Source organism: Primulina tabacum, chromosome 4 (genome assembly GCF_025594145.1).
Source record: "Primulina tabacum isolate GXHZ01 chromosome 4, ASM2559414v2, whole genome shotgun sequence".
NCBI classification, from domain to species: Eukaryota; Viridiplantae; Streptophyta; class Magnoliopsida; order Lamiales; family Gesneriaceae; genus Primulina; species Primulina tabacum.
The window spans coordinates 47,343,130-47,355,172 of NC_134553.1; the positions used below are offsets into that span (position 1 = coordinate 47,343,130).

Sequence of the window (12,043 nt, forward strand, 5' to 3'; positions counted from 1 at the left end):
CTTACCTCGACAAGAACCTGGACGTCTTATTGTATAGCTTCCGCATATGTATTATAATGAATGTTATGTCAGGGTTTGAAACAAGTTTCACAATGTTATGACTATATGTATAACAATATGGTGTATAGTTGTGTATGAAAATATGCGTGATGTTGCTTGAGTTGAGTTTTTTGCTTTTACAAGAATGTAAGGACATCATGCCAAAATTTTTATAAACCGTCAAATCGATGCCCCTTGTTTGAAATTGCTTCATAATATAAGTATATATCATTCAAACTCTATTTTGATTAGACATATAAGTATCATTAGTCATGTCAAGTATAGAGTAAGGGTGTTACACTTTAGAGACTAGCCCAACTGATACCAAGTCTCTTTGAACTATGTACTTATGCCAGGAGGTCATGGGTTCGAGACTTGGGGAGGTATCACTCCACCAACCTGATGTGGATAATCATATGAGTAATGGCCCATGTGAAAAGCCCGTGAGGGAAAAAGCCCCAGTGGGAACCCAAGATGGGACAAGGCCCTCGAGGGAGCCCAAGATCGAGATAGCCCATGGTCGTTACAAACACTCTCTCTCCATATTTGAGGGTTGTGATGCAGTGCTAAAATTGGGATGAAAATGTTGTTATTCTGAGGAAAAATCAGATTCCATAGTTAAACTTTCTTTGAAGCTTTTCTTGTGACTAAATGAGCTGGAGGATAAAGCCTGAGGCATTTGTTTATGATCAGGTTCATCTGCACGAAAAATAAAATTTATCAAACAAAACATCAAGAACTGCTACAATCCCGAAATGCCACAACATTTAACCGGACATTGGCACAAATAAGTTTGGGAGACATTCCAATGTGATGCACTAGTTCTTTTGGTTTAGGTAGACTATAACTATAATCAAATTATCGTTCTTAATCTTGCAATGCCAACTGAGTTTGGAGTGTGGAACCTAAGATTGCATTTGGATTGATGGATTTCAAATATATTCAAATGTATTTTTGTAGTTTTATAGAAGAAAGACTATAAACTCCAAATACACATCTTGCATGTTTAAGTAGTGTTTCACGTAATTAGAATGAATTTCAAGTTCACCAAATAATGAAGACGTTTGAAATATATTTTACTTTGTGTAATTGTTGAACTTTGATGTGAGCATCTTGTAGAAAATTATAAATTTTAGAAAATAATGAAAATTGAGGCACAAAAAATTTACGCGGTCGGGCAATTTTCCTACGTCCACGGGATTCTATGGATAAAGTTTACAAGAGAACTTTCAATCACTCAATATTTTTCCTATCTCAACTCTATACAAAGAAACTCTCAATTTTTCTCAAGAAACTCTCTCAATTGCTTCTTATGTTTCTCATTTTGAGATGGTCTTCGAGGCCAATGATGAAGCCTATTTATATGTAAATTTGAGATGAAATAAATGGCTCAAAATCTTCCACGTCCTTCAACTATCAAACCACCATATTTATTAGCCAACTATCAACCACCGTTTTTATGTCAACTAACAACCACTATTATTAACTATGCAAACTAATAAATAAATCTCTACATTGGCGTAGACTAATAATATTCATAGTGTTTGATATGATGTTCTCATTCATGTTTCTCATCTTCTATATACTTTAAATCAAGTCCAAGCTATGCTTGAACTTGGTGGCTGAAAGTGGCATAGTCATCATGTTTTCTGGATTATCTGGTGTAGGTATTTTATCTATTGTAATTGTTTTTTGAGAAACCAAATCTCTTATGAATTGCATTGTGATATCGATATGTTTTGTCTTTTCATAATACATATGATTTTTCGTCAAATGGATTGCACTCTGGCTATCACAATGGACTATTATCTTAACTAGTGGTATACCAAGCTCACCTACTAGTCCTTTAAGCCAAATGGTCTCTTTCACAGCTTCTATTGCTGCGATGTACTCTGCCTCGGTGGTTGACAAAGCAACAATAGTTTGCAAGGTTGCTTTCCAACTGATAGTACATCCGCATAGTGTGAACACATACCCAGTTAACGATATCTTCTAACAAGATCTCTAGAAAAATCTTAGTCTGCAAATCCAATAATGCATACATCATTGTCATTAGAACTTCCATAAGTCAAACCAACATCAACAGTTCCTCTCAAGTATCGCATAATCCATTTGACTGCCTGCCAATATACTTTTCTAGGATTTGCCATGTACCTGCTTAGAACACTGATAGCTTGAGAAATATCTGGTCTAGTACATATCATGACATACATGAGGCTCCCAACTTCATTTGCATAAGGGATACGAGACATTTACTCCACATCTTCCTAAGTGTTGGGTGACAATACTGCTGAGAGTTTAAAATGAGCTACTAATGGAGTTGTCACAGGCTTCGTATCTTGCATGCGAAAACGTTCAAGTACCTTTTCAAGATACTTCTTTTGTGAAAGAAACATTGTGCCTGCTTTTCTATCTCGGTAGATCTCCATTCCCAATATTTTCTTAGCAGCTCCCAAATCGTTCCTCTCAAATTATGTACTTAACTGTGCATTCAGCCTTTCAATTTATGATATGTGTTTGCAATAAATCAAAATATCAACAACATATAACAGTAGATATATCATCCTTGAGTTTCTTCATGTACACACAACTATCATACTCGTTCTTTGAGCAATGATTTGCATGCATAAAATTATTAAATCGTTTGTACTGATATCTTGGAGACTTGTTTCAAGTCATACAAATATTTCTTCAACAGACATACATTATTTTCTTTGCTTGGAACCTCAAATCTTTCTGGTTGTTTCATGTAGATTCGTTCTTCCAGTTCACCAAGTAGAAAAGTTGTTTTGACATTTAGTTGCTCAAGTTCCAAGTCAAAATGAAAAACGATTGGAAGAAATGTACAGATTGAGTTGTGTTTTACCACCAGAGAGAATACAACTCTTGTTCTGGATCACATACTTGATTCTCCCTGTTCTCCATAATACATTCTATTTGTGGTTCATGAGGTTCTACTTTGCAAGAAGTTTGAATCATTCTCTTGTTCATTGTAGTCGATCCATTTTTTCAAACGTAAAACATTTTGCCACAAGTTTTGCTTTGAATCTTGTATCTTCTACACCAGGAATTCTTTTTTTTTTTTCTTTTGAAGATGAATTTACTTCCAACAACTTTTTTATTCTTCGATTTTTAAATAATCTTCCAAGTATGATTTTTGTCAAGTGATTCAATCTCCTTGCTCATTGCCTTAATCCATTTAGGAGATTCATTGCTATCAATTGCCTCTTGGTATGTTTGTGGTTCATCAAGAGTAATGCTTGCAACAATACTTGGTGCATAAGAGACTAGATTGGCATAACAACTATATCTTTGAGGAGCTCTCACATTTTTTCTCTAGCCAACTGATAATCCTGAAAAAAGATCATATTCCTCAATTATTTGTGGTATATGTTCGATTGTTGTAGACTCCACCTCAAGCTCCACATTCTTCGAGGTATCTGTATTTTCTTTTTTCAGATGACGACACCTTTCGTACTTTCATCATTTCAGCTTCATTGAAAGTCACGTCTTTACTAATGATGTATTTTCTTGTATCATGGTTCCACAGCTTGTACCCTATCACACCTTTTAGTTATCCAAGAAAAATACATTTCTTTGCCCTTGGTTCAAGCTTGCCTTCATTTACGTTAGCATAAGTCAAACAACCAAATATCTTCAGATTGTCATACTCGGAAGAAGAGCTTGACCACATCTCCTCAGGAGTCTTCAAATTTGTTGCTAAAGATAGACGTATGTTCACCAGGTAGCAAGATTTATTGACAGCTTCAGCCTAGAACTCTTTTGTTAAACCAACATTTGAGAGAATGTATCGTGTTCTTTCTATCGTAGTTTTATCCATCCGTTCTGCAAGATATTTTGTTGTGGAGTGTGTCTCACAATACGATGTCTCACAATACGGTGATACATGTAGAAATTATCAAATTCTACTCCACGGAATTCTAAACTATTGTCAGTTCTCAGACATTTGATTTGTTTTTCAATATAATTTTAGACTAGTGCTTTCTATTGTTTGAATGTAATTTAATGTCCTTAATTGCCACGTAATGCGAATTTTATTGAATTAAATCGAGAAAAATAATTTTTCTGTATGTGTTGATCTTTCGTGTCATTTAGGTACGTTATATTATCAAAATTGAATATTATTATTGTATCTTTTATTTTTAGCAATTTGGTAATTTATTTTGCCATTTTAGTTTTTTTCCACTAGAGTGCTTACGTGACATTGCTTACGTCGGCATCACGTGGAAACAAACTTAATTTAAAAAAAAAAAACAAATATAGTAAACTAAGACTAAACCATTTAAATTACCAAAATTGAAATTTCCCCAAAAAATGTTAATAGAACTCAGTGATTTTTTTCCCAAAAATATTAAAAACATACATATAAGATACAAATGCTGAAGTAGTGGGGATTCATTATTAAATAAAATTAAACTACCCCATTAAATTATACAAGTTGGATGCATGGAGACATTTAGCAAGTGCTCAAGTTTTCCAATTATTAATCAAGCTGAAAACAAGATCATGTTCTTTAAATTAAGTAATCTCAAAACTTCGAGTACAAAAATTGGAGTGGATAGCTTTTCTTGTTGTCTTTTGATTATAATAATGCACTCAGTCTAATTAATGATACATAATTTATGACAAAGGTGGAAAAATATCGTATAAAACACCATTTTTGTATAGAAAAAAAATAGATTTATTTAAATTATGAATTTTTATTTCTATGAGTGAGATTACATTTCCATAATGTTGTCATGTTTTATTTTACTTTTTTGGGAACAAATCTTTTTATAAACGGAATTTCTCAATTTTATTTCAAAATTTCTGGATGTTTTTTCGAACCCAAGAGATTCAATTTTGCAATTTTTAAGGAGAAATATGCATGTGATAATTCATCCAACATGAATAAAAATTAGATATTTAAACGAGTTTATATTAAAATACAATTAACTCATATAATAACTTGAGTTAAACTATTTTCGTAAAGCGAATATGTGTACTTCTAGTTAATATAAGATTTCATTGTGAAATCACGTTTGAGTAAACATTGGTTCGAGATATTCTAATTCAGATCGAAATATAGTCGTATAGAAAAAATCAATATAAAAACTTAATTTATATTTATAATTTTGAACCATTTTAATCTTGTAATATTCATATGACTCGATATTAAAGATTATATAATTAAAAAGCATTTAATTATCAATAAATCATAAATGAATAATTGGTTTAATTAATTGATGCAAAAATAAACTATTTAAATATAAATATAATACAAAAAATTCATAACTATCATTAAAAAATACATATATCACCATAAATCTATAATATAATTTTTTTTTCAAGCCTGCATCGAGCTGACCCGCTACCCACACGGGTTGGACCATCTAGGCCTACTTTTAAATGGATTGAAATTTTTTCAACCCAACCCATTTAAATTATATGGTGAGATGAGCCGACCCGACGTATCTATCCCAAATATACGACTCTAGGCTTTATATTAAGTAGTGTGCCCACTTCACAGTGACATTAATTATATGGAAAATTATAAGATGACAAATACAGTTGAAAGGAATTATCCAATTTATAGGCAATTCAATTAATAAGATGTCCTTTGATATACTCATCAACGGCTGAGATTTAACTCTGGACTCTTCCTAGAAACCAGACCGTGTAAGAGATTAATTGGATTTCACGCCTAGCTTTAATAAAGCTTTATCCTTAAAAAAGGAAAAAGGAAAGGAAATATTTGTGTGCATAAAAATCCAGAAATTTTCTGTTTTCTTAAAAAAAATATATCGTTCTTTTAGTTCTTAAGGCAAAAACTCGTTTGAGACGGTCTCACAGATCATATTTTGTGAGACATATTTTTTATTTGGATCATCCATGAAAAAGTATTACTTTTTATGCTAAGAGTATTACTTTTTATTGTGAATATCGGTATGGTTGACCCGTCTCAAAGATAAAGATTCGTGAGATCGTATCACAGAAAACCTACTCTTAGTTTAATTACTAGAAAAATTCCAGTAGGTTAAATATATGATATTAATAATTTAAAAATAAAATTGAATTTCATTAGTTAGCCTGATTAAAGGAATTCCGCATCTCATTTATTAATAAATTCAAAATATCAACTACTTTCATTAAAGTCGAGGCTTGAATAATAACCACTGTTCATTTCTCTTCTCATGTTATACTAATATTTTTTCATAAAACAAAACATAATAAATTAGTTATCATAATAAATTAGAAATTCAAACATAAACTTTAAATAAAAATTACTTTAGTCTAATTATATTCATATTAAAATTTATTATATAAATATAAAATATAGTTTAGATAAAAATTTAATTGACATACTACTGTATCTAATAAGATGACCATCAAATATGCTTGTGATTTTCTAATAAAGGTTAATGGGTGTGATTTTAAAAAAATGAAAAAAATTATCATTTTATTAATATAAAGAGTTTTATGTTTATTAGACTTTTTACAAGAGTGTATGACGTAATTAGCCTCATATATACTGACGATATTTTCAAATTGATGCTCTTATACGAAAATATTTTGGTGTCATAATTTTTTTTTTTGTTTTTTTTTGTTCAATGCCGAATTAACCTTAATGTATTTAGTTACAAAAAAATATTATCATTAATTTATATGCAAAAATATCAATTTATGTTAAAAGTAAAAATTTAGGGTAAAAAAGTAAAAATCTCAAACTCACAAAATATATTAAATTACACACTTTGTAAAATTTTTTTAACTTAATTATGTTTTTCTTCACAAATTGAGAGGCCTATTTATAGAATTTCTTTGGAAATAATCCAAAAATAAATACATTATTAAATATATCATCACACATTAATTTTCAATATTTACAACTCTTATTTTCAACACTCTTCTTATGATGATGATCATGATACAATGATTGTCTTCATTACATGTTTTTATACTGCTTCGTTAAAAACCTTACTATGAAAAACTCAATGGGATAAAAATTATAGTAAGAGAAAATGAGTGCAGTCATGTAAACTCCCTATCATGTTAACACCAACGATTCTTCACAAATTTCGTAGATTGCACGTCCTGATATTATATATATTCTTTCTGAATATTGTCGTAGGAAGTGTCTTTGTTAAGAAATTTGATGAGTTTTCACTTGATTGAATGTGACGAATATCAATTTTTTTATTCTTCTCGGGCTTTTGGGTGAATGCGAAAAACTTAGGGATTATATGTTTAGTTCCATCCCTTTTTATGTATCCTTCTTTCATTTGAGTAATGTATACAACATTATCTTCATATAGTGTCACAGACTTCTTGTCGAATGATAATCCGCATGAGATTTGGATATGTTCGATCAATGATTTTAGCCACACGCATTCACGGCTTGCTTCATGTAGTGCAATAATCTCGGCGTGATTTGATGAAGTTGTTACGAGTGTTTGTTTTTGTAAACGACAAGAAATTGCAGTGCGTCCACGAGTAAATACATATCCGGTTTGGGAACGTGCCATGTGTGGATCAGATAAATACTTAGCATCAGCATCTATGCTTTGATTGATATCTTTTGAATACAAAAGTCCCAAGTCCGTCGTTCTTTGTAGATAACAGAATATATGTTTAATTCCGTTCAAGTGTCTCTTTATTGGACGGAATGGATCTTTTCTATGTTTAATGATCTAACAATCATTGAAGTACTTAAATGGTTTGATTTATCCATTTTAAAACGTTTAATGATCTTTTCTGTATAACTTGACTGATGAACAAATATTTCACATTCTTTTCGTTCAATTTGCAAACTCAGACAATATTTTGTATTTCCAAAATCATTAATTTAAAATTCTTCCTTACACAACTTATTGAATTTCTTTTTTTGTTCCAATAACGTTTAAATCATCAACATATACAACAATAATTATACACCCATATGTTTTTTCTTAATGAAAACGCAATGACATATTGAATTGTTTAAATATTCCTTTTTCATTAAGTGTTCATTTAGCCGATTATACCAAATTCGACCGAAATATTATCTGAGTTTTGAAATTTGTGCTTAAAACATCTTAAATTCTTCAAAGATTTTCATATATATATATCACTGTCGAATAATCTATATAAATAAACGGTAACAACGTACATTAGACATATTTTTTTAATTTTCAAATACCGTCGAACTAATTAAATACCTAATTACATCTACTGGAGAGTAAGTCTTTTCAATCGCATAGGCTTGTGTAGATAAGTTCAGGTGTTAATACACAGAGATACAGAGAGAGGAAGCACGGAGCGAGACAGGTTTCTGGTAGCTTTGATTAGCTGTTGAACCTTCTGGTCGCTTGATATCCGAGCGTTGGTTGTTCGGATTTTCCGTGCATTTTGTTTTTATGTACGGTTTTCTCCGGTGAGCGGGAAAACTGTGAAACAGTCTCAAGATTTGTTCAGATCTGTTGTTCTGGTGAGTTGATTTTCCCATTTCATGGTATAATTTGTTTTTTCGTGGTTTTTTTGTTGTTGTGTAATGGTGAGCATTTTGTTCTGCATCGGAAAGTTTCTTGATGGTATTAAGTTTTTAGTTGTTGTTAAGATGTGAGTGAGGCGAGTGTATTTAATGATAATGAGTGATGTGTGGAGTGTGAAGTTGATTCTTTTTCTTAATCAGTCGATTTCGTGGTTATTGCGTGTATCAGCTGATTTGCGTTTTTGTTAGAAAGAATTTATTGTTGCCTCGCATTTATTTTCGTGTGATGTTAAATAGTTGAGCAGTTGGTGTTTCCTTGCTCAATAAGGTGTTTAGAGTTGATTTTCTTGGAAAAAGTGATTCAAGAAATCTATGTATTCAATGTTTATATTTTGTTGTTCTTGTGGTTATATCGTGGGATTTTTTCTGAAATTGAGCTCAGGTTTTGGCGAATCAGCTGTTTGCAACAAATCTTGAATGATTCTTGAAGCCTTTTTCTCTCTCTTTTGAGTGCGTTTTTTCTTTGAATGTACTTTTCTCTATTTTAGTTTATTTGATTCTCTTGTTACTCCATTCGAGATTGTGGTCAAACGCTTGATTGGAATTATCACGTGGCTTTCCCGATGGAGTGATTGTGTAGATCTTTGTCTCAGTTTGATCTTTTAATATAGCGATCTTGTGCGTGGTTCTGGTTGCAGAATTTGTAAAGGGTGGCAGCTCAGATCTTGGCAAATGGCAATGGATCAATGATTGTTTCTTAGATGCAAAATTTTTTCCGGTTACTTTTTTAATATTTCGATACCATTGAGAGAGGTTCCTGTCAACATCTTGGTTGCCGGCTTTGAGAAGAATCATTTTCAGTTTTGCTCATCCTTTTATGTCTTGTAATTTGGATAGCTCTGTTAAGACTCAGATGGCTGTTACTTTTTTCACAAATCCACTTGGTAGTGGGGATTATAACGGATCCAACAGGATGGAAAGGAAACCAACCGGAAGGAGACGTGTTTTTGTGCAGACAGAAGCAGGTTGTGTGCTAGGTATGGAGTTGGACCGGAGCGACAATGCTCATACACTGAAGAGGAGGTTACAGATTGCCATTAATTTTCCTATTGAGGAGAGTTCCTTGACTTTTGGCGATAAGGTGCTGAAGAATGATCTGAGTTCCATTCGAAATGATTCCGCTCTCCTGCTGACAAGGAATTTACTCCATCGAAGCTCTTCAACTCCATGTTTGTCACCCACTGGTAGCAACGTCCAACAGAGAGATCAGAGTGGGCCAATAGAGATATTGGGGCATTCAAACCGTTTTGCCGAGACAAAACAACTTGTTAAGAAAATCATCAAGGCAATCAACAGTGGAGTTGATCCAGTCCCTGTTCATAGTGGGCTTGGAGGAGCTTATTATTTCAGAAACAGCAGAGGTGAGAGTGTTGCCATTGTGAAGCCCACAGACGAGGAACCATTCGCGCCTAACAATCCAAAAGGCTTTGTTGGCAAAGTTCTAGGTCAACCTGGCTTAAAGCGCTCTGTTAGGGTTGGGGAAACAGGGTTCAGAGAAGTGGCTGCTTATCTTCTCGATCACGATCATTTTGCTAATGTTCCACCCACGGCCCTGGTCAAGATAACTCACTCCGTCTTCAATGTGAATGATGGTGTGAATGGAAACAAGCCTCAAAACAAGAATCTTGTCAGCAAGATTGCATCCTTCCAACAGTTCATTCCACATGATTATGATGCTAGTGACCATGGAACCTCAAGTTTCCCCATTTCTGCTGTGCATCGAATTGGCATTTTAGACATTAGGATTCTTAACACAGATAGGCATGCAGGTAATCTGTTAGTTAGGAAGCTTGATGACGATGAAAGATTCGGTCAAGTGGAATTGATTCCCATTGATCACGGCCTCAGTTTGCCAGAGAGTTTGGAAGATCCGTATTTCGAGTGGATTCATTGGCCTCAGGCATCAATCCCGTTCTCTGACTATGAACTTGAGTACATAAAAGATCTTGACCCTGTTCGTGACTCAGAGATGTTGCGGAATGAACTCCCTGTGATTCGAGAAGCTTGTTTGCGTGTCTTATTCCTTTGTACAATTTTTCTCAAGGAAGCTGCCGCAAATGGGCTGTGTCTTGCTGAGATCGGGGAGATGATGAGTAGGGAGTTCCGCACTAGTGAGGAGGAACCTAGTGAGCTTGAGGTTATATGCATCGAGGCTAGAAGGCTCATCTCCGAGGAGATGTCATCTTCCAGAGATAAAACAGATTTTGACGAGTTTCAATTTGACTTAGATTGCGAAGATGGTGGATATGAGTTCACCCCAAAATTGGGTTCTGAAAACTTTGTGGCAGGGAACCCATTCCATTTTGGATTTGGAAGCTTTAATTTACATGCTCCACTTTCTAAGCTTGAAGAAAGTATCGAGGAGGAAAATGAAGGAGAAGACGAGGAGCATAGTTTGATCAATGCTCCACTCCTATCGAATAATCCAAGTATTTCAAAGCTGTCCATGTCTCTGAAAAATATTAGCTTAGTCAGTAAGAACCAGAAGTTCCCAAAATTACCAGGATCAAAGCCCGATTACAGCTATTCTCTGAATTCATTGTCTTGCCACAGAAGTGCAAACGAGCAGCTTCCAGCAAGCGTGAATTTTGTGAAGCTAGCCAACATGACTGATGAAGAATGGGGACTGTTCTTGGAGAAATTCCAGGAGTTGCTTCACCCTGCATTTGCCCAGAAGAAGCCCGTCACCCTCTATCAGCATCAGAGACAAAGGCTGGGCACTTCTTGCCGGTTTTGAGAGTACGATACAAGTTCCATATAGACGTGTTATTACAGTTTGAATGCGAGTTTAGGGCAGTGAAAGCGATGGTGTAAATATTTCTCCGACGATGCTGCTGTGTGAAAGGCCTCTCTGGATGTTGGTTTTTTCCCCACCGGTTTTTTGGAGTTCTAACTTTTCTTAATTTCACTCGTCGAACTCTGTCAGATAAATAATTTGTAGAACTTAAATCATTGAGAGGAAATCTATGTTGTAAATATCATAGATATCCGCTTTGAATGTGGTCCTTATATGTTCGTGCTCTTTGCGTATTATTTTCAACTGTTTTTACCATTTTACAAACTATTATTACTGTATATATATGTATATATACGTATGTGTGTATTTTTAAAATTTTACTTTAGGTCAGTTGGTTGCATGTGGAGTAATGTTTTGGCGTTGGTTAAAAGCTGTTGAGCTTTTAGACAAGGACGAACGGTAATAAAGCCAAGTAGGATAAGGTGTTGAATATGTCATGCGACTTCATCGTAATATAATTGTCTGTACGCTAAACATATGAAGCCAAAGGTATTTGCATTAGCTGTGGGGGTAGTCATCTTCATGCATCAAATCCAATATTTTTTCATCCTTTCAAAAAACAGTTTAATATTTTCGACTTTTTTTTTAATCTTTTTTCATCTTGAATGAAAGATCCAGTCATCGTCAAATTGATAATTGATACGTGATATTTGAATAATATTGAAAAACAACGACTT

The 12,043-nt window shown here is 33.6% G+C and overlaps 1 protein-coding gene across 3 annotated transcripts; it reads left to right on the forward strand.

Moving 5' to 3' along the window:
* Positions 1–8,241: 8,241 nt before the first annotated feature.
* LOC142543538 (phosphatidylinositol 4-kinase gamma 5-like) lies at positions 8,242–11,604 on the forward strand. Of its 3 annotated transcripts, none has more exons than XM_075650860.1 (2): positions 8,242–8,506; positions 9,089–11,604. In XM_075650860.1, the coding sequence occupies exon 2, from the start codon at positions 9,387–9,389 to the stop codon at positions 11,304–11,306; it is 1,920 nt and encodes a 639-aa protein (XP_075506975.1). In that variant the 5' UTR covers positions 8,242–8,506; positions 9,089–9,386; the 3' UTR covers positions 11,307–11,604. The 3 variants fall into 3 exon arrangements, with proteins under 3 accessions (XP_075506975.1, XP_075506974.1, XP_075506976.1); XM_075650859.1 differs by having other exon boundaries at positions 9,208–11,604; XM_075650861.1 differs by lacking the exon at positions 8,242–8,506 and adding an exon at positions 8,523–9,019 and having other exon boundaries at positions 9,208–11,604.
* Positions 11,605–12,043: the final 439 nt, after the last annotated feature.

Bases quoted from the DNA above. Each gene is read 5' to 3' on its own strand.
- LOC142543538 (XM_075650860.1), top strand. From the start codon at position 9,387: ATGTCTTGTAATTTGGATAGCTCTGTTAAGACTCAGATGGCTGTTACT.